This window comes from Corapipo altera, unplaced genomic scaffold (genome assembly GCF_003945725.1).
Source record: "Corapipo altera isolate COAL_440 unplaced genomic scaffold, ASM394572v1 45, whole genome shotgun sequence".
In the NCBI taxonomy this organism is placed as follows: Eukaryota; Metazoa; Chordata; class Aves; order Passeriformes; family Pipridae; genus Corapipo; species Corapipo altera.
In genome coordinates, this window is record NW_020884877.1 from 18,380,375 (window position 1) to 18,402,136 (window position 21,762).

Consider the following 21,762-nt stretch of genomic DNA (forward strand, 5'->3'; position numbering starts at 1 on the left):
AAAAAAAAAAAAAAAAAAAAAAAAAAAAAAAAAAAAAAAAACTGTGCGCCTGGCGGGGGCCGGGGGGTGCGGGCCCCGCCGCGCGGGAGGGGGACGCCGGGGCGGGCTCCATGGCAACCGGATGTGAGCGGCGGCCGCCGCGCCGGGGCGGCGGAAGGGCGCGGCGGTAACGCGGAAGGGCGGCGGGGCGGCACCGGCCGGCCCGGGCACCTCCACCTCCGCCGCCTCGGCCTCCCCGCCGCAGATGGCGGCGGCGGAGACGCTGGTGCGCGGCCTGGCGCGGCTGCTGCAGGACGCCGGTGAGTGGCGGCCGCCCGAGCCTCGCTGGGACCGGGTCGTGTCGGTGCCCCTGGTGTGTGGGCACTCACGGCCCGGTCCTGCCTTCCCCTTCCCTCCAGGGGACCTCGTCCTGGACGGCTCCAGCACGCTGACCCTGCTCACCCCCACCCTGCAGCACCTCACGCAGGTCTTCGAGCATCACCTGGGCTCCCGCAACCAGAACCGGGGCTTCGTGGCGCTGCCCTCGCACCCTGCCGAGACTGCCGCCATCCTCCAGGCGCAGTTCCTCTTCGACGTCCTGCAGAAGACTCACTCCCTGAAGGTCCGTACACGCCGGGGCCGGGGGTGCTGCAGGGCCGGCCAGTGGAGGGGGCAGGCACAGCTTCAAAACGGCCTCCTCTGGTGCCCATTGCCCCCATCTGGCCTGTGTGCTCAGTGGGTCGGGTGGCTCTCACAGGGTCGTTGCGTGGAGTTCAGTACGATAGTCTATAGCTAGTTTACCTAGGATCAGCCTTGCAGCTCAGCAGAAAGTTTCTTGGAGTTAAAAACAGGGGCAGAAGGAGTTAATTATCTTCTGACCTTGGTAAAGTGGTGTCATTGTTGGGAAATTATTATTTCCTGAAATGCTCGAGCTATTCAGGCAGTATCTGACAGCCGAGTGCTCCCTGAGTGGTGATTGATCTGCCCAAGGCAGCAGAGCAGAGGGGTTAGTTAGGCAGTGTACACACCTGCTACTCTGAGACCATCTGCTGCTTACTTTGGAGTTTTACATGCTCCTGCCGGGGCAGTGGTTCTTGTTGATTCTGCCGGGGCAGTGGTTCTTGTTGATTGATTTCACAGCATGGGACACTGCTAGTAACTTATCCTCATTAATTTTAACAAGTATGTAATGAAGATAAAAGTACAGCTCTAGGAACTCCTCAGAGAGGTTTTTGAAGGGTGGCATGTGCTACAAGGCTGCACATGATTCTACTGGGCATTGGGGCACTGCTGGGAGGGTAGTAGAGGTGAAACGGGCCTGAAAGGGGAAGTGGAATTGGCAGCTGTTCTTAGGTTCCACACTGGTGCTCAGGAGGTGTTGTGACTAAGCATTACAATCTATGATGTCTTTAAAAGTGTTTTCCCCGTGAGACTAGAGAGAATGTTGTTGGGAGGATTTTGTAGCAGTGTACTGAATGTGGAGACTGGAGTGGGGCCCAGAGCCTCTGGAGAAACATGAGTGTCCTGGCAGGAGGAGGCGGGGAGGGACACTGCAGTCAGGAGGATGTTGTGGTGAGTTCTTGTGTTAACCAAAAAATGGGCTCTCTCTGTAATAAGCCTTTAAAGAAGGGAAAGCTGCTTATTGTTGTCTGGTAACTGATTTACTTGGAGAAGTTAATAATTTATAGCAGCCTGATCAGATTTTTAAGGCAGTGGAAGAAGAGGAGATGATCAAGACATACAGCAAGAATGGCATCTGAAAGAAACTTTGCTAAAACTGATCATTAGAGCTTCCCAGCACAAGCTTCCCCTACAGATGCTCTTGTTCAATGGGCAGCATTGGTGCTGGCAGGCAGTGGGCAGTGATTCATTGCTGCCAGGGCTTGGAAGCAATAGTGGTGATGAGGCCTTGGAATGTCTGTTCTGCACCTGATGAGTCACTTCTGCGGGAACATGGATGTAACTGGCAGAGATGGTCTCTCTGGTTGTACTTTGCTGTCTACAGTGGAGGTGTTAACTACTTCATTACTCACTTTCAATAGCAGCCTGAAATATTGTTTCTGCATTGTCTATAGAAAGCATAAGAAGGTGGATTTAATAAACTGCTTTTTGGTACATGAACACAAACTGTGTTTGTGTTTGTAACTGCCCTGTGGCTGCACCACAGAATGCAGAGGAGATTTGCAGGCACCTCAGTCTAATACTAACAGGTGTCTTGGAGACCAGCTCTGTTTTCCATTGTATCTGCCTGTGATTTGCCTTATTTGGCCTCTTGTAGTGAAATGCATGTGCACACCTCCCAGCAGTGTGCTAGTTCAGCTCAGTTGCTCGATAAACATAGCTCCAGCAGTTAGATTTATCTTTAATAGATTTGCTAGTAGTGGCTGATTGAGGAATCCAGCTGTCAGACCTCCCAGTGGTGCTGAAAGTGGTGAAACCATGTGGGCAGGGGAGATGAAGAGGAGCTCTGTGGTTTGCCAGACAGTGCTTGCTAACATGCTATTTTGTTTGACCTCTATCATGCTATGGGGCTGGGAGACTGTTGCTACCAGCACTGGGGGAGAGCTTGTCAGTGAATACCCAAGCTGGAGGGGGAACCTGTTCAAAGTGCTGCAGTTGGTGCGTCAGGATGGTGGTATTGCAGTACAAAGCAAGGTTGACATGAGACTTCTATTCTCATTTCTCTAGCTTGTTCATGTTCCAAACTGTGTTTTACAATCTGCTGTGAAGATCTTCCCTTTCAAGTCCCTCCGGCATCTAGAAGTAAGTATAGGGGGCAGGACTGGCTTTGAATCTTGCTGTTTGGCTTTTCTTGACTAGTTTTGTGTTTGCAGAATGCCTCTACTCCTAAAAATTGGGTAGGCTTTTGTGGCTTCCCTAAAAGGCCAAGTCTAAACTCATGTAACACTTGCTTGGGGTGTAACTTGGGTATGAGCAAAGGCTGGAATGTCAGAGAGAGAGGCTGCAGCACGGAAGTGGGAGAACCCTTGCAGACGTGAGCTGCTCTTATACTGTAATATTTTGATGTATGTTGTCCTTGCTTTCTCATCATTGCTGCAGTTGAGGTCTGTCCCTCCCCACTGCCTCCGGGGACTGCGATTTGTCTATTCTCAGCTGGAATCTCTGACGTGTTGCAAATGTATCAGTACACTGGAGGTGAGTGTCTCTACACAGCTCGTGGGGAAAATTGCAAGAGAAAGGCTATCTTGATCCTACAGCCCTTCACACAGGGAAGATATAGGAGACAGTGTTAACCCTTCCATCCATCCATGCATGCCGTGTATGGCTTTTTCTCTCTTCCATATTCTAAGGTTCTACTCCTGTCTCAAGCAGTGTCGAAGTATTCCCTGCTTGGGTACACATGGGCTCTGTATTCTTCTTCGCTTCTTGAGAATTTCTGGCTCCAGACAATGTTCATGTCAGCTAGGTCTGACAGCTCTGTGTATCTGGCTGTTTCCACATTCAAGGCCTGCAGCTGGTCAAGGTTTATTTCATCGTACCTCAGCAGTCTTAAATAAGAGCTGATTATCAGAGGAAATGCTGTGCTCTGGTGTGTTATCTGCACTGCTGCCCAGTGGATTTCCGAGACGTGAAGGCAAGCTCCAGCCATGGAGAACTGAGTGGCGTGGGCTGTGCTGGCTGTGGGGCTCTGGGTTTCTGTCTGGGGTACAGAAGCAGCTGCCTGGTGGAGAACAGAAGCTGCTGATAGGGAGTGCTTTGAGAGCTTCTTTTGTCTGTCAGAACACAAGTGTTTAACTTCCTTTTGCTTTGATGGAGGTCTGAAAAAGGTTTTGTTAGCATGAATCTTTGTGCTTAGTGTTCCAAGCCTAAGAATTCTAACAAGTTAGGTTAACTATTGCCACTTTAGTGTAGGAAACAAAAGCATCTCCCTTCTTTCTAAACATCTAGCCGTGGGATTCCCACCACCTCCAAATACTTGCTTTAGTGGCATAGAACTCATTGGTTCTGTAAACAAGGCAAGGTCTGTAAAACACAGTATGTCAGCCTTGTTCTGGACTGACTGTTCTCCTGTGTTCCTCTGCTGTTAGCGTAACAGCTAGTACTCACCAAGGAATGACTCCTCTTTTCTTCCTAGGAAATCATTTCAGCATGTGGTGGAGATCTGAGCTGTGCTCTCCCATGGTTGGAATTGCAGACTGTAAACTTCAGCTATAACTCAATCACTGCCTTGGATGACTCGCTGGTGAGTGGGGCATCCTTCCTGCATGACTGAGGGGAAGAGAGGAGATGATCACAGCCAAGAGCTGGGCCCACCGTTGCTGATGCTGCTAGGTCTGGGTGGGAAGAAGTGAGCAGAGTTAATTTTGCTGGCCTCTCCCAGCAGGGCAGGCTTTTTGTACTGCAATGGAGACGTTTGTAGGATCTGATCTAGATCTAACCCTAATCTTTTTGTCCTTCAGCAATTACTAAATGCTCTGAGGGTCTTGGATTTGAGTCATAACAAGATCCAGGATTGTGAGCACTATTTAACGGTGAGTGTCTTTTGGTAGTTCAATCCATGTCCAGTCCTTTTCTGTGCTCCACTGAAGTTGATGAGGAAGGAGAAGGCTGCTCCTAGCAAATTTTGTAAAGCAGTTAGATCATGCTGAGTGCCCCTAGACAAACCACTCCCAATGTGAACATCAAAGTCTTTCTGCAGAAACAGTCTTAAGAAACTCACTTGTTATTGACCTTGTTGGGATGGAAAAAATGGTAGAAGCTAGTGCCCTGTCTTGAGTTCAGGGCCAGGCTTTGAGCTGGGTTCCCAATTGATTTGGTGCTGCTCTTCTCTCTGAACAGACCCTTACAGAACTAGAGTACCTCAATCTGGCTTATAACTTCCTGTCCAAGGTGCCAAACCTTGGCATCTTCAGCCGATCCAAGTTGGTGACTCTGATCCTGCGCAACAATGAGCTTGACAGCATTAATGGTGAGCCTACAAGGGAGGAGCATTTCTGAGCTTGAGGCCTTTCCGTCTTCCTTGAGAAGGGACAGAACTTGAAGTCTTGGGCACAACTATTTTTATTAGGGTTCAATTTTGGGTGGGAGGGATAGGTGGGAGGTTGCTAAGTTATATCTTCTAGCATGCTAATGGTTTCTTGCTTTGTTCACAGGGGTGGAGCAGCTTGTGAATCTGCAGCACCTTGATGTGGCCTATAACCTGCTGCTGGAACATGCCCACTTGGCACCACTGTCCACTCTGCACTGTTTAAAAAAAGTGAGCATAAAGCCTGATGGGTTGGTAGATTAGAGATTTCATGATTGGGGTGTGCAAGATGGAGACTTTGTGGTAAGAAGAAAGTTTTGAAAGATAAGTTCAACTCCTGAGCATTTAATTTTAATGTGTGAAACTGATGGGGGAGCCTTAGATACCTAGCTGTATTTCAGCCTTCATTTTTGGTGACCCCTGCTCAAGCTTTTTCTGTATATTCATCCCCACTTCCTTGCTCCTTCTTTCCGATTTTAACACTGTCAAGTTCAGTGAAGATCCTCCCATAATCCTGTTGTGAATTTGTATGTTCAGAGAAGTCTGAAGGAGGATCACTGCAGTCACTATAGTGCTTGTGAAAGAAGATCATAGAATCAGAAAGTGGTTTCTGTTGGTAGGACCTTAAAGATCTAGTTCCACCCTTGCTGCCATGGGCAGGTACACCTCCCACTGGACCTGGTTGGTCAAAGTCCCATGCAGCTTGGTCTTGAACACTTCCAGGGATGGGGCATCCACAGCTTCTCTGGGCCTGCAAAGGACTGTTCTCTCAACACTTCTCAGAGTCAGTACTGAAAAACTCATAATAATTTAGGGGCAGGAGTAGGAAGTCCTTTAATCTCCTTTTCTATTTGCTGAACTAATTTCAGGAAGCATTGTAAAAGCTTAGTCCTCTCCTGGCCTGATTACTGTCCCACTGCAAGGATATTTCCCAAGGCAGAGAGAAAGACTGAAGCCTGCAGGTAGAATAGATGAGGGCATAGAATATTACTTCTAATAACACTGTCTATTTTCCCCACCCAGCTGCATTTAGAGGGAAACCCAATATGGTTCCATCAAAATCACCGATCTGCAGCCATTGTGCATCTGTCTCCTAGGGCAGCCTCCTCCAATGTGAGTATTAGCCATGTGCCTTCTGCCCCTGCTGTTGAAGGTGTAGGGTGTTCTGACACTCAGGGGCAAGTGTGGAAAAAGAAACTTGTAAATTTATTCCAGTAGTGTAACTGTGGTGATTGTTTTGTGGTTGCTTTTTTTTTTTTTTAATATAGAGTAGTTTATCCTTAAATTTTTATGTGGTGCACTGGCCAGGGCAGAGTTGAATACTGATCTCAAGTTTGCAAGACCTCATATCTTAGTATGTCTTCACTGTCTACATCTTCACTTCTGCTGACTGATGGTTTCAAAACTTTACTCTCTTCCTGCTAAATAGTAACTATGTAGCTGGACTGCGCAAAGAAGGAACTCACAGTTTTGGGCCGCTTTACCTAAGTAGGTACTGCCACGGCCACCTCTTTCTTTCTCCCCATCACTCTGCTCTCAGCTAGGTGTCATCACTGTTCCCTTGCACTCCAGTGCTTAGGCCAGTTTTTGGTAATCTCATTTCGAATAAAGAAGCCAACAAAGCCAGCGTTCTGGTAATTTAACAAAGTAAACTTACTTGCTAAGGGTCAGAGGTGTTCCAGAGCTGGTCTGCCCTTTCATATGAGTGGCAAATGGCTGGATTCATTGTCTTCAAACTTCATCTTAGAAAAAGCTTTCCCTGAGCTCAAGTTACTGGAAGCTAGGTGGATTCAGGCTAGAAGTCGGGTACAAGCTTTGAAAGTGAGTGCCTTTCAAAACAATTTGAGTTGTTGCAGAATAATCTATTTTAGCTCTTCTGGGAACTGTCTTGGATATGTTTCTAGAAGTCATAAAGTCTGTAAACAGGAAGACCACAATGGTCCCTTCTGGCCTTGTATGCAATTAGGTCAGGTGGCTACAATTAAAGGAGTGATGGATAGGCAGGAAAAGGGTTGTCTCTTTGCAGTTTTGTGCCAGGGATCCCAACCCTGGGGTGGCCTGAAGGGGAGTAGGAGTCAGCAGAAGTTGTCCTGAATATGTGCCAGCCAAATGGAATCTGATTGCAAATGGGTCTCTAATTACAGTTCTTCTTGGATGGGGAGCCACTCTCTTCCTCGGACCTAATTGTAAGTATAATTGTTAAAAACTGATCTTACTGGCTTTGGGACTGGGAACTCTGACAGGTTTTTGCATTGTTATGTGTCCCATTAAATCTGTATGGGCTGCCATGACTTTGACATAGCTCATTTTGTCTCAGTCCATGCTGATTCCTAGTAATTATTGGAATTGGCCAGTGAAACTTATTCTGGTTTATGTAGCTTTGCAGGACTTAGAACCTTGCCTGTTTCCTCTTCAGGTGCTGTCTGGTGCTTGACACTTGAACTACATGTCAGCAAAACAAACTGTTATCAGTTTCCCATCTGCTTTAAGAAAGGCAGAGAGTTAAATCAGTTAAATCAGAGTGGTTGTGATAAACAATCCAGTCAACCAGGCAGGATCTATTGTCACTACTTTGACTGAGATGGTGAAAGTTTGGTGTGAGGGGTGGGGAAGTTATCAGCCTGAGTTGTGGCTTGGTCACCTTGTCTGCCCTTTGCACTCAGCCAGCAATGATCTCTTCTTCTTACTTTAGCACCTTCCAAGACTTGTGCAAAGTGTGTCACAGTCCATCCACACTTCTACCTCAGAGAAGACCACACTGGACCGCAGTGCTCTGGAGAGTTCATGTGCTGCAGACTTCAGTGACAGTCAGTCCCCAGCAGAGAATGTGGCTGTCAGGCTCCCTCGGAAGAAAAGCAAGGTCGAGGAACTGACATAACTTCTCAACCATGTAGCTGGCATGTTGGGTGACGGGGCTGCCTTGACGTGAAAGCCTCGTGCAGTGGGATATGGTCTGGTACTGTCTGTGTGGTTAGTGAGCCTCTGCGCTGCTGTGTCTGAGGAACAGGCTGGGCTTAACATCAGTCTTGATATACCATGTAAAATGTTTCATGGTGTGCTTCTACACTGTAATATCTATAAACCCTTCAGTTTGGCAGAGCCTCTCATCAGATGCTGTTTGGTTGTTCTGATCCCTCCCAACTATTCTTACCTTGCCTTTTCCAGGGTAAAATCAAAGTGCGTAGAGCAAGTATTTCAGAGCCGAGTGACACGGAACATGAGCCCCAGGCATTACCTCTCTCTGCTGGTGAGGCTTGTCTTCTTCCTTAGTAACATAGCAGATGAACTGCCCACAGTAAGAGGAGTATTCTGGCCTGGTAACTATTTTCATGCTTCCCAAGTTTTCTGTCTGCAGGCCTGGTCCTACAGCATCAGAAGGAGATGAAGCGCTTGGCCAGCTTCAGAGATCGCTTTGGTGCTGACTGGCTGCAGTACAAGAGACACCTGGAGGAGCATGACCAAGTACCTGTCATCTCCCGTAGCCGTTCTGCAGATGAGATCGCAGGCAGACCTGCTGCCATGGACTTGCAGAGTGAGAGCTCTGACCTAGAGCAAGGAAAACCCCAGATAGCCCAGGAAGAATCCTCTCCTCCTTTGAATGACACTGAGAAGGAGGAAGAGCCTGAAGTACAGCTGGATGAGCCTGAGGAGGGAGAACAGAGGGGAGAAGAGGAGGCAGATGAGCTAATGCTAGGAGAGGATGAAGAGGAGAAGCCAGAAGGTAAACGTGTCCTTTCACTGCTGTGTTTGAGGGCTTGGGTGACGATAGAATAGATGAATCAAATGTGATATCTCTGAAGCTTTATCATGTTGCCCACTATTGTGGGAATTCTAAGGACCTTGGCCCAGCAGGCCTGAAGGCCTGCTGCATGTGCTGACCTGTACTGTGTCTTGCTTGGCAGTGGACCTGTGCCAGCCAGTGCTGGTGAGCCAAATAGAAGGTGAAGGGGACCCAGAGCCAGACTGGATCTTCCTGCGAGTCACAGCTAAGCATGTGATTGAGGTGGAACTGAAGGCTGCCAGAGTTCTCCACAAGCTGGAGCTGAAATGCCTGCAGAATGTGGAGACCTCTGAGTTGAGCTGGAAGAGAATGGTGAGTTATGCCTCTGTGTGAGCCTTTGTTGTCTTACTCACTGGCTGGGCCAGCATTCTGCATTTGGGCTTCTGTCAGAGAATCCTGCAGGTCTTTTCCTAGCTCCTGCAAAGCCTGATTGAAAAAGCATCTCTTCCACCCGATGCATGTGTATCTAAGAGCATCTGTATTGCTTAAAGTACCTGCAATAATGCAGCAGAAACCAGCATCAAATTTATTCCAAAGCTGAAATTAAAAGACAGTGGCTGAACTTGTTCCAGTATGCAAGAATGAGAGACTTCTCAAGAGGACTGAGATGAAATAGTGACCTCCTTCCTGTCCGTTCCTCACTGGGATATCACCCTGGCCTTGGAGGACTGTTTGTGGATTGCACAGTTTCTAGTGCAGCACTGAGCTAACTCTGATGTTTAGAAAACTCCTGGTAGCTCAGTGGGCAGTTTGCCATCTGCTCTAGGTGCACACTTTAGCACTACCAGCCTTGTTTGGCTTTTGTGGTTCTTTAGAAAGGGAGTTTAGAAATGTCTTTTTCCTTGTGGTAGGATTTTAACATTCAGTCTGTGCACAGACATGTTTACAGGTTTCTCCAATACTGCTTTCTGTAAAAGCTCCAACTCATTTTTAAATCCTGCCCTTGTGCCTTTTTGAATGTTTGTGGCTTGATATTCTTCTGAAATACCTTCATGAAAAGGTGTTTTGTTTGAAATGCTTTGTTCTAAGCCTTGAAAGTTACTGTTGTAAGTTTCGAGCACTTGTGCAATTTTTCAAGCACTCAACACAAGTGTTGTCAGCACTTGTTTGCTTTATATTTGTTTATTTTTGTTTATGCCCATTTTACCAGACTCCCAAATGCTATCAGCTATGGAGGGCTGCTCAGGGCTCACTAAATTAAGTGCTTTTATGGCCACATTTCAGCTGGTTGCAAACAAATGTAGTCTGTATACTGAAAACTGCTTCCTCTTCCTAAAACGGGTGTTTTCTGTCCCCTGAAGGACCTGGAGCGAGTTTTCCCTGTCCTCGTGTTGCACTTCAGCTACATTCGCAAGGACCGGCAGAAACGCAAATATGTGGTGCTTGATGACTGCCCAGAGCAGTGTCTACAGGTGGGGAAGGCCTGGGAAGGGAGGCAGTGTTACTGCAGGACACTGGATTCTTCCAGCCAGCAAAGGACTGCTGTTCTCAGAACACATGAGCACCTGCTGCCCATGTCTGGCTTGTTGGGATTTCTTCTGCTGCACAGATGACCTGTGGAGGGCCCTGTGAGCATGGCCGTGGGCAGTGAAACTCCTGCAGCATAAAGGGTGCTCTCAAGGGGAAAGTCTTGCAGCTTTCTTTCTCTTGGGGTGAAAAGTTTGTAGTCAAGCTAGTGATCGTTATGTACTGTGCCATGTGCAGCATAATGTTTCGTGTGTTCTGAGTGATGTGCCAGCCTGTACTTAGCCCTCTAGACAGTGAGTGTCAGTGCTGTGGCAGCTATGGTCCACACAGCTGCTGTAGGGACTCTGGTCTCTAACCCAAGCATTTTTCTTAGGATACTGTTTAAGTATATTTAAACAAGTTGTTAAAGAGAAGACACAAATAGATGGGACCTTTGAGACCAGAGTTCCAGAGGGAGCCTGTCAGTATGTAGATTCAAGGCACAGACCTGCAAAAACAGGTTCTCTTGGTCTTCTGCAGTGAAGCTCCGTGCCCTTGGCAAGTCTTGCACACCTGTGAAAGTCCCTGTACCCCTCACACTCTAAAATGCTGTAGTGAGGCATGTGAAGAAACTTGCTGGTGTCAGAAGCTTGGTTTTATTAGGACAATCATAGCTCCCTGCTAACAGTCTTTTCCTTGTGCTGCTACTTTTAGAATGTCCTTGAAGTGTTGTCCCCAGCTGTTGAGGAGAATCGGCGAAATCGGGACCAGGAGAAGGGATCAACAAAGTTCCAGTGCCTGAAATGCAAGCAGGAGTTTTCACAGTCCCTGGCTTCCTGGCATCAAGGTTCCTATCCTTCAGAGGTTGGAGACACCAAAATCCTGGAGCCCCTAGTTGCCTCAAATCAAGGTAGGATTTAGTGTCTAGGAGAAGGATGCTTGATAATGCCCAGGCAGATTTTCAGAGTGGCAGCTGTGGTGCAGAGCATGGAATGTATAGAAGGAGGTGATGCCTGGGCTGTACTGGAGTTAAAGTCTGTTGTGGGATGTACTCTCACTTGGCCTACTGGGACTGGGAAGAGCCTGCCTTGTTTCCTAGCACGTATCAGCCACTGGTTTAAGGTTAGGCAAACAGCACTTCCGTTCTGGGGGCCTGGGGTCTGGGGGAACATAGGGGTGCTGGAAACTGGAGTCTGGGAGGGGCCTTAAAGGTCATGCAGTCAGTTCTGCCACAGACACTTAATTGTTCTAAAGGCCTTTTGCTAACAAAAGCTTCCAGGGAATATGTTCCAGTATTTCAGGTAAAACTATGGCTAACCCTATGGCTGTGAAGTGTAAACCCATTCTTGCTGCCCTTTTGGAGAGCAATTCATTCCTTTCTTTGTAATTGAGGGCCATTGTTCTCCCCCCACAACTTGTCTTGTTTTCTGTCCTCTATACTAAATAAGCTCAACTTTCTAGATAATTTGCTTGTCATTCGTATTTCATTCATGCAGTTTCTTACTGGTCTCCTTTGTACTGTTTCCCATTTGTCCACATTTTTTTTTGGGTGTTTAAAACTAGATGTGGCATTTTGGCTAAGACTTGGCTAGTGCTGAATAGGCATCTTCTCACTGCTGAGTTTTTCAAAGCTCACTTTATATTTGAAGTGGGGAGTGCCCAGCCTTGGCTTGATGATGCTGTTTGACAGAGTTCCTGGGATTGAAGTACTGCAGTGGAGGCAGAAGTGCTGTCCTGGCTGCAGCACTTTCCTTTCCCCTGGGACACTTTCCTCGCTTTGCCAAGGAGTCCCATGATTCAGCTGGGAGTCTGTTCTGGTATGGGTGAAGGGAGCATCAGGAATCAGGGTCAGGAGGGATGAGGACAGCTGGGAAAGGGACATAGCCTGCTTGTGGTATGGTTGACTGGAGGATAAACCAGGCTGGGGAGGGAGGTGCCTAAGGAAGGTTGGATTGACTGGTCACGAGCTTGGGCTTCAAAGGTTTTGTGAGCTCCTGTGGATGTGGAGGAAAGTCATAAGCCAAAGCCCTGATGTAGTTTCAGTTGCAACCACAGCACACACTGGTTACCCTTAATCTGAGCAGAGCTATTTTATGTGGATATTGGCACTGATCCAGAATTTCTTGTGAGGGGAGGTATGTAGGATATGATTCTGAAGAAAGTTGCTCAACAAGCTGCTCAAGTTAGACTGTAACTATTGTCTACTGTGAAAGGGAGGGCTTGTAGTTTGCAGAGGAGGGGGGGGAAGTAAAACCTTGTGAGGGGAGAGCTGCTCTGGCTTTTCTTTATCCCTGACAAAATCTTCCGCAGATCCTGCAGCAGCTGGTGAGCCCATAGCCTGTCCCTGTTGTTCCAGTGACCATGTAGTCATTCTGCCATCAGAGGTGTGCTCCAGCACACCTGTGCCGCCTGGTGCCGACAGCACGAGTGAGGACCTCTCAGACTCTGTGCTGGAGGGAGGCAGCCAGCAGGAGGGCCCAGAGGAAACACCTGTCCTGGCCAGTGAGAGCGGGAAGTTCTACATCGGCGGGGAGGACAGCTCGGAGGTGGATACCACCAACAGCACCAGGACCCCGGAGCTGAGCAGTGAGCCTGAAGGCGCTCTTCATTCCAACTCCCGTGGTTCAGATGGGGGCTGCGGGAAGGAGCTGGGCATGAAGAGCCAGTACTTGTCCCTCAGCCACACAGACACCAATGGGGGCAGCTTGATGGGAAGCTACCGTTACAGTGTTTCTCGGGGGCCCACTCCTTCCCAGCTCTCTTTGAACTCTGAGTCCGAGGAAACATGGAACCTCAGTCCCTGTGAGTATGTAGGATCTGTCCAGAGTTTGGGGGTGTGGACAGCTTATTCACTGGGCTTTATCAGTGGTGCTTGCCGGGTACACTGCCTCCTGTTTAATGGAGAGGAGGACATCAAGTACAAGCAGCTGTAAACACATAGTTCTTGAGAGCAGAGTTTTGCATTCTCCTCTGTTAAATCCTCATGCCTGAAGGTAGGGAAAAGTGAGTCAGCTCCTAATCCCTGTTATTGCTTACACTCTGAGTAATAGGGTCATGTTCTGAAAGGTGCTCTGCTCAGTTATGGACACACTGGGTTCCTGTGGCACCCGGTAGCTGCCAGTTGGAGCATTACCTTTGGACAATAGTATGCACAATTTTTCTGTATTTATTCTCTGACTTAAGTGTAGTGTGAGGCTGGTGTGTAAGTAGGAGGCTCTGGTTAGTGGATCTACAGTTGCTTTTGCTTTCCTCACTTTTTTGTGAGCTTCAGATGACAAAGCCTGTCCAAGAGACTGCATGCTGGCTGTGTCAGAGCTGTCATGCAAGACAGCAGTTACTAGGAGGTCCACAAATGATTTTTGAAAGACCTTAGATTTCTGATGTAGCAGACTGCTTTTGCCCGGGCATCAGCTTGTGATTTACAGAATAACCAGTTAGAAAGGAGCTGTGGAGATTATCTGGTCCAGCCCACCAAATCACTCTACTGCAGCTGAGTCTAGTTCTGATTTGCGATCCCATCAGCTTCATGATCTATAGATCAACCCTTCAAGACTGCTGTGCCTCTGAAGCGGAACTGATGAGAACCAGAGCTTAGGATTGCTATATTCAGTCTTGTACACTTTATGTGTGAGAAATAAAGCAGTCTCTTGGGTCAAATTGCAAGGTCTCAGTTTAAAAAAGCCTATGAAAAAGCTCCTGCTGAGGAGAAGTTGATTAACGTAGTGTGTCTGGTGGAGAACAGGCTCCACTGGGAAGTGTGTACTCTCAGACAGTATTGTGGCTGTTGTATAAATTATTTGGTCATACAATTGCATGACAAACATAATTATGTTCTTTAGCAGTTTTATTGGTGTCTTCCTCAGGACCCTTTAACCTTGCCACGATGAAAGTCAGAGTTAAAAAGTTGACCTGAACTGACACCAGCTGAAACAAGAAAGATTTTCTGGCTTTGTGATAAAGAATTGCCCTCCTGCCAAATCTGGCAGCAAACCAGTGTCCTCCTGTGACTAGACAGCTGAGCATAGTTTGAAGCTGGCTTAGATCAAAGCTTTGTATAGGTGAAAAAAAGCAAGTGTCAGAGCGATGAAGTCCCCTTGTATCTCCAAATGGAGACCTGTGGCCTGTAAGGCCCTGGGTTTGGCCCTTTGTTTTGAGGAGAGACTTGATGGAAGCAGCTGTGCAGAGGGGGTGATGCTGCTATCCTGGTGCCATTCCACATGGCTGAGCAGCACCTGGTCAGTGGACAGAGTGTCAGTGCTGCCCTTTGCTCTCCTCAGCTGTAAACGGCGTCTTGAACACAAGGGACTTCCGTTCAGTGGATCATCGCCTGAAGCTGTACCTGGATATGGAGGTCTTTGAGGAGAATGCTGAGGAGTTCCAGTGCTTCCTCAAGGTGAGCTGCCACAGCACCACTCCAACAGCTCTTCAACTGTCCCTCTTGCCACCCTGCAAGTTCTGCACTGGGGTGGCATCCCAGAGAGTGGGGGGTGTGAAGGGAGCTGAAGTGTCTTTGAGTCCATCCTTTCCATGGGTAAACTGGCAAGGGACAAGCCAAGGCTATGACCCACCATCTGTGTGTTCTAGGTGGTCATGGTGAAGTTTGGCCGGCAAGGAGAGTTCCTCTCAGTCCTGGTTGCTTCTGATCTCAAGATTTATGTGCTGGAAGTCATCGGGGCTATCAGGTGAGAACCCTGAGCAAGTCTGTGAGAGCTGGGTAGTGCCAGCTTGTGTTAGCCTATGCTAACCTTACCCTGGAGATGTGTGGTGACATGCAGAGGCTCTTCTGGCAAACCTCCCTGTTGCAGTCCGATGTGGGAGAGGAAATGGGGCAGCCTGCTGCAGCTGAGGGCTGTGCTCTGTGATTAGGGGACAACCTGCAGACTGGCTGAAGAAGAGTGACTCTCACTACCTGTCTGATATTTCCCATCTGGAAGTGGGACTGTGCCACCAGAGCTTACGAATGGAGTTTGAGAATCCGAAAGCCTCCTACAACCTGCTGATCCGGAGCCAAAGCTGCTGTGACCAGTTCCTGCAGACCTTGACAAGTAAGAGTAGAGCTGTAGAGGGGTAGGGGACAGAATCTGAAATATTTGCTCTTGGGGAGCTATCAGGAGAGCTATTGTTGGATATATGATGGAAATTTGCTTCTGGCCAGCTCAGAAAAAGAGCTGTGGGAGAACCCTACTGACATCATAACTTGCAGTGCCTCTCTAAAGACTAGAGAAGCATCCTGAACTGTTATGTACTGCTCTTGCATTTGCAATAAAAGATCTCTGCCTTCTCCCCCTCTTTAGATCTCATGCAAGAACTGCCTGCTAAGCACAGGAGTAAGGTGAAGGAAATCCCCACTGTGGAAATGAATCCACAACACTGGCTATGGTAAGAACAGCCTATGAGAGATTGGGATTTGAGATAGAAGGGGATGTCTGCTTGTCCAGCAGGCTCTGGGAAGCATGGTGCTGGAAACAGGGTAGCAGAAAGGAGGAGGCACCCCTGGAGTGGCAGCCAGACCTATGTTACAGGTTTAAGGCAGCTGTCTCAGGTGCCTGCTGCAGAGGGAGTGAACAGAGGGGTGTCATGGACTGAGCCAGGCAGGCAATTTCAGCTTTTCTGGATGAGAGAAAAAGGGGAACGCATAGGGCCGCCTTCTCACCTGCAAGAAGCATTTCACTCCTAGCTGGCAAGGTGGTAGTCAGAGAGAGGACTTTTGCAACATCTGGAAGAGATGGGTCCTTCCCTTCCCCAAGGGGGCAGTGAACAGTAGCTAATTCTCAGCAAATCTAGACTAGAAACAGAGTGCTTCCTTGATTCACTTGCTGTTGTGTCTCTCCAGGCCTCTGCTGGATTCCAAGACCACAGATTCTGCAGCTGCAGATGACACTTGTTTCTTCTACCTGCTGGCCTACCTGATCCAAGGTACAGGAGATCTCGGTGGCCAGGTGTCCCTTACCTTGTGCTATCTGCTTACATGCTTGTGTTTTTAAGTGTACAGTCTGTGGGAAAAGAGCTGGGCCATTCATCCAGCAGTGAGATGGGATGGGGGCATGGGTGAGGGCTCTTTTTTAGTGTTGGGATGTGTAGGATAGCAGCATACTTCTGTACATCCAGTGAATTTACCAGCCCTTTTCTATATCAAAGTCTAGGCTCTAGGGAGCAAGTTGGTCTTGCACACCAGGTTTGTTGACAACTCGGGATGGTTTCTGAGAAGCTGGAGATTATCTGAAGGCTGGATCCCTGATCTGAGGGAAAGATGAGGGGTCATAAACAACATCTGTTTTGTGTGACTTGCTGAAAGGCTCCTTTATTTGGGAAAACAGAAGTAGGTGTCCAGAACCTGAGATGATAATACAGGAGCACCCTGCTGGAGCCCATTAAGGTTCTGTTGCAGGACTTGCTGGGGGACAAATATGTTAAACTTGGGATTTGAGTCTTCACTAAACAATTCCGATATCATCTTAGCTTGGGACACTGAAAAAAAGCAACCTAGCTCCTAATCACATTCTGACCAATTGATTGCTGCGTTTGTACCCCTGGTCACCACTGGCCATTGGGGAGGTATGAGAGAACGAGCATCAGAAGGAATCTGGGAAGTACATTTTTTGGTCTCCTGGAGCTGAACGAATAGCCTGTGGGAGGGAGAGCTTAAAGTGTGTTTTTCTTAACTCTACAGTTTTCTCCTCTTTTAGAGTATGGTGCCCAAAACTGGACACAGTTCCAGCTGAGATATCATTGCCAAGTAGACAGGATTAATTAAACATCCCATTTCTGATATTCCTACTAATTCCCAAGAGTGAGATGTGATGAGAAAGGTAACATGTTGCTGCATCAGCTTGTGATCCCTTGTGACCTCAGCCAGTTCTGCTAGTGGTTCCTTATTTTTGTGCACCTAACTTATTCCCAAATTCTAGTGCTTTTAATTTGCATCCAATGAAGTCAGCTGGATTATATTTGTTCCCTAAAGTTTATCAAAACTACTTTGCTTCCTGCCAATACTTGTGACACATCCCAGCTTGGTATTAAACTTTATGTGCTCTCTGTTCCAGTCATCAGATATCTGCAGCCAGACGTATTCAGGCCAAAAAAGGCAGCCTTTGAGCTGCAGCTGCTGACTTTTAACTGAGGATTAGTAAAGCGCTGTTTAAGAAGTCAAAGGACTCAAGTGGCTTTTCCTGCCTCACTTGAGGACATGGGCTGGACAAGGCTTGCTGGGCGGTGGCCTTTCATACGCATGCTCCTGCAACAACTTTGGATAAGCTGGTCAAGCCCAGCCACATTTCACTACCCTGCTCCCCTCTTCAGTCAGCAAGCTGGATAAGGCTGTTCACCCAAGTCACTACTGTTAGAAAGGATTTCCCTAGGGGAGGAATGGAAAGCAAAGCTGATTCTGTGGTGACTCAGGCTCTCAGCAAAGCCTTTCCTATTCCCTCATATCCTTTTAGGGGCATCTGCTTTCCCTGTGACCCTGCTGGGCACCCGAAGCATGCTGTTTCTGCTGGAGGAGAATCACCAGTGGCAGGTGCTCCCCTCCTTGGATGAAGACCATGAGGCAGAAATGCCTCCTAGGAGCAACATCCAGTTGAAAGACAAGCAGCCAATCACCAGTATTAGCAATGTCATAACCTATCGTCTCTGTCCTTGTGACATCAAGCTGATGCTTTATGATGAGGTAACCAGGAGGTGGTCATGAGGTCAAGATGCTGCAGGCTGATTGTGCTCAGATCCTGTTCCTGCAAGAGTGTCTTGGCCCTTGCAGGGCCTTGCACCCCAGAGGCAGGGGAGCGCAGTGGAAAGTCATGTTGGGACACTCCACTGCCGGCAACAGAGAGGGGAAGAAGAGGTCACAGAAGAATTGGGAGGAGCTGGCACCTGTGCTGGGGGATAGTGGCTCAGGGTGATCCGTGCCTTTCAGGCTAGTCTGCTCATTTGCCTCCCTCTCTTTCCTCCCTCCCAGGTACTGAAGGTGGAGAGCACTTGGCACATTCGCACAGAGTGCCCTGAGCTCCTGGTAGAGCTGGTGGAGTGGATCCGCAGTCCCTGGGAGGAGATGTTCTCAATCGAGCTACAGAGGGCTGTGTACGAGGCACTGGAGTGAGCTTGCCGGCTGCAGGCAGGCGGGACTTGGAGTCAAGAGTACTGCTGTGCTGGCAATGGTGCACAAGTGTCTCCCACTCCCATCTGACCTTGCTGTTTTGTGGCCTCTGCTTTCTACTCTACTCTTGCCCTGGCCCTTTTTGGTGAGGAAGAGAGGAGCACACGATGGCTCAGACTGCATAGTCATTCATTTGCACTGGACTGGCCATGGAAGGATAAGGTGGAGGGTGTTACCTGTAATAACGCATAAGCTACCCAAGGGCAGTTGGGCACTGTGGTCTTTCTAGGAGGTGTATTTGCTGCCTTCCTAGCTGTCTCAGGACAGCTACCATTATCTGCTGATGATTTTTTTTTTTCTTCTTCCTCCTTCTTGTCCATGGTTTCCCTATAGCTGCCTGCTTCCAACAGGAGCCTGATTGCACAAGGTGATGAAGCATATTGTACACAACCCCACAGACAGCCCTCACCTGTCTGCCTGATGGGGCACAGCTCAGTCTGCTGCTGTAGTCTTTCACTGTCACTGGGGAGGAAGGAGCCTCGAGGTTCTCATCACAGAAATGTGTTGCTCATTGCTTAAGGATCAGGACCTTGGTGGGCACGAGCAGGTAAAAGCAAGGCTTAGGCTTTTTCTGAGCAGTCCAAAAGCAAGAGTCTATTTTAACATGAGTTTTACTATTTTCTATTGTAATAAAAGCTTATATTTATTGAATTGTCATGTTTTCCTTATTTCATCCTCTTGCAGTGCTGTAATATCTTCGTAAGGTCTTCCATACTAGCTTTGCTGCAGCCTTAGGAGTTTCCAAGCATCTCACAGGATTCAAGCCATTCTCCCCTTCCTGTTCAGAGTGGGTGCTGGTGGGATCTGGGCTAATCTTCTCCACCTGCCTGGCTGCCGAGCAGAAACCAAGGAGTAAGACCCAGATAGCATTATACTGACAGGAGGTACTGGTTATGGTGTTCTTCATTGACAGTTGCCCTCAGGTGGGCATCCTATGGCCTTCCAGCCCCAGCATGCTGATTACTGGCTGCACAGACCCTCAGAGGCTTGCCTCTCTCAGGAGCTGTTGCTGCTGTGAAGGTGGCAGTACCTGCCCCTAGGTTTTTCCCTGTATGAGGCTTTACCTTGTCTCAACCTCTCCTGCACAGAGTTAAATGCAGCTCAAAAAGTGCTGCTGCCTGGCCAGGGCTTGCTGTGTCATAGGGTCTCTGCCCTGCCCATTGAAGAGCAAGGTGAGATGCTGTGTGTGGTGTTTTGATGCAGCTGAAACTCCCTGTGGTGGTGGGCAGAAATGGACCTGTTACATTAAAGTGCTGCCAGGTGGGATCTGATACCCCAATCAGGGACCTTACTGATGGTCACTTTTCCCAGAGTAATGTCTCTGTCTTGCTATGAGTGTTCAACCCACGGTTTCGGGCAAGTTTTCTGACTGTTCAATCCTTGGTGACAAAACCTCTATTTTATGTCAATGTGATCTTGATTTTTATAAAGACGTGTGTTTGACATTCAGTGACCTGACGCCTTGTTTTTTTGGATACTTAATATGTCAACTCTCTGCAACAGTCTATGACATTCAGACTTTCCACGTGCCCAAAGTTGATGTCAGTGGCTTCACTTTCTGTCTTCAAGAAAACAGCAGGGACTTGGTCCCACTGCATCCCACTGATCCCCTGGACAGATGTGATAGTTTCCTTCCCTGCTCAAACCCATCTATGCCATCCTCATAGCCTGAGGAGAGCGGGAAATTCAGTTTCCCTTCTGTGTCTGAAGGCCACCTCACAGCACACTGTTGGATGCTTTCTTGGAACTGTTGTATTATTAGATGTTCTCCTGTCACTTCCAGAGACAGTTGAGTTGCTGAAGGCCCACAGTGGGTGATATTTTTATCTAGCCTTCTATAGGCTCGATTGACAAGGTCTATGCCATCTTGAGGCAGATGTCACAACACATCCCACTTTCTTCCCTATTCCTCAGTCAGCATATGGCTGCTGCTCTCTGTTCCTTTGGAGTGATCTCAGATCTCAAGTGGGAGAGAGCTCAGTCCATGCTTTGTCCAGGAAAGGACTCTTAAGAAAGCTGAGCCAGTAAAAACCAGTGGGGTTTTATGCCTTCATCTAGCCATTTAAGGAGCTTGTGTAAGTTCTTTCTTCACCTTCTATAGCTGTGTTTTTCACAAAGGGCAAGAGTCAAATTTGCAGTTATTGGATCAGCTCATTGATGCCTCTTCTGCTTAAGCTGATCCCCTGAGAAAGCTCATCCCTGTAACTTGCTTTTCCAATCCTAACGAAGTAGCACCTCTGCCACACCAGTGTCTGAGTATGTATTGAGGAGCCAGTCAAAGTGTGGACTGCCAGAACCAAAGGTTTTGATTGTGTGCCTGTCCATAGTTCTTCTCAAGCTCTTCCTGCTTTTTACTGCTTAAGTGACTGCTCATTTGCTTCTGCTCCTTGCTAGGTCTGTGCTGGTCTGTGCTGTCAGCTCTGCAATGGACCAATCTCTTGGTCCCATTAACAGCTCCCTGCTCTTCTGCATTCCTTCGGCCACCGGCCACCGGGCTGACAGGGAATCTCACATGCGCTGCCACAACCTGTCTCCTGCCTCTTCATGAAACACTTGCTTTGTTTTCCCTTAGGGTTTTGTCCTGGTTATTACAGATTTACCCCTTTGTGGTTACTCTGTGATCACAATGCTTTGCCGTAGGGCCTCTTGCACTAGATGCAGTGATTACATTAACTGGCCTCATTGCATCAGCTGGGTGTGTGCAGTGCTTCCCCTGGCACAATCTGCCTCTCCAGCACTGCAGGCAGCCCCAACCAGGACTGTGTAGGATAGCTGGGGTTTGAGAAAGGTGGGATATCTATTGAACCAGCTGCAGATATCTTCTGCCCATCTCGGGTTTGATTATGCAGTCCCCCGGCTGTGGTCTCAAACAATGTGGATTTTCCTCCTTTTTCCCTTCTCCTTTTCTGAGTGCCCTTGGCTCCAATGCTCAACTGCTAGCACAGAGCAAGGCTGGTCTGAACCTCAGTGTTTCCCTGCCTGTGCCTACCTGGAGTGGTCTCGTCTCAAGGTGTATGTAGCTGGGGTGGCCATAGGGCTCCAGAAACAGGCTGCAGGCAGCTCTGGGCTCAGGTTTCAGGCTGGCCATTGCCATGAGCCTGAAGCTATCACCACTTTTCCATGGGCACATACCAGCCTGCCTTAATCTGTTGTTCAATGCCTCAGTCACAAATTTCAGTGCTTTCTGCTGCGTCTGCCTGCCCTCTAAAACAGTACTGCCTTGAGCATTCATAGCCTGTGGGTTAGCTGTCAGCCCCCTTGCACTATGTTGAACTAGTGAAGCCTTGTTTCTAATCAAACTGGGTGACTGGAATGACTGGTCATTTCCTTTTGGCAGAATATCCCTGCTGACCTCATCTCCAGGGGACTAGAGATGTAGCAGTAAAGGGTACATGTTGCTTGTGGCTCATGGACCTGCCT

General features: G+C 48.3%; 2 protein-coding genes across 2 annotated transcripts in view; one reads left to right on the plus strand and one right to left on the minus strand.

Moving 5' to 3' along the window:
• The window catches only part of SLC4A3 (solute carrier family 4 member 3), a 34,201-nt gene extending 33,662 nt beyond the window's left edge, over window positions 1–539 (minus strand). The window contains exon 1 of the mRNA XM_027636587.1: window positions 482–539. The gene's annotated coding sequence lies outside the window, so the exon portion shown is untranslated. The remainder of the gene's footprint in view (window positions 1–481) is intronic.
• STK11IP (serine/threonine kinase 11 interacting protein) lies at window positions 211–19,795 on the plus strand. The gene is made up of 24 exons (XM_027636589.1): window positions 211–299; window positions 399–601; window positions 2,668–2,742; window positions 3,040–3,135; window positions 4,076–4,183; window positions 4,401–4,472; window positions 4,780–4,909; window positions 5,094–5,197; window positions 5,990–6,079; window positions 7,111–7,152; window positions 7,659–7,826; window positions 8,132–8,213; window positions 8,322–8,687; window positions 8,869–9,059; window positions 10,049–10,159; window positions 10,908–11,103; window positions 12,504–12,995; window positions 14,471–14,586; window positions 14,778–14,875; window positions 15,060–15,238; window positions 15,488–15,572; window positions 16,027–16,109; window positions 17,633–17,859; window positions 18,145–19,795. Exons 1-24 carry the CDS (start codon window positions 245–247, stop codon window positions 18,283–18,285), a joined length of 3,510 nt encoding a protein of 1,169 aa, XP_027492390.1. The 5' UTR covers window positions 211–244; the 3' UTR covers window positions 18,286–19,795.
• The last annotated feature ends 1,967 nt before the right edge of the window (window positions 19,796–21,762 follow it).

What these genes read in the sequence shown, in the direction of transcription:
- STK11IP (XM_027636589.1), top strand. Translation starts at nt 245, where the DNA reads ATGGCGGCGGCGGAGACGCTGGTGCGCGGCCTGGCGCGGCTGCTGCAG. An exon ending in AGTTCCAGTGCTTCCTCAAG is followed by an intron (nt 14,587 to 14,777) that starts GTGAGCTGCCAC and finishes TGTGTGTTCTAG; the next exon opens with GTGGTCATGGTGAAGTTTGG. An exon ending in GTTCCTGCAGACCTTGACAA is followed by an intron (nt 15,239 to 15,487) that starts GTAAGAGTAGAG and finishes CCCCCTCTTTAG; the next exon opens with ATCTCATGCAAGAACTGCCT.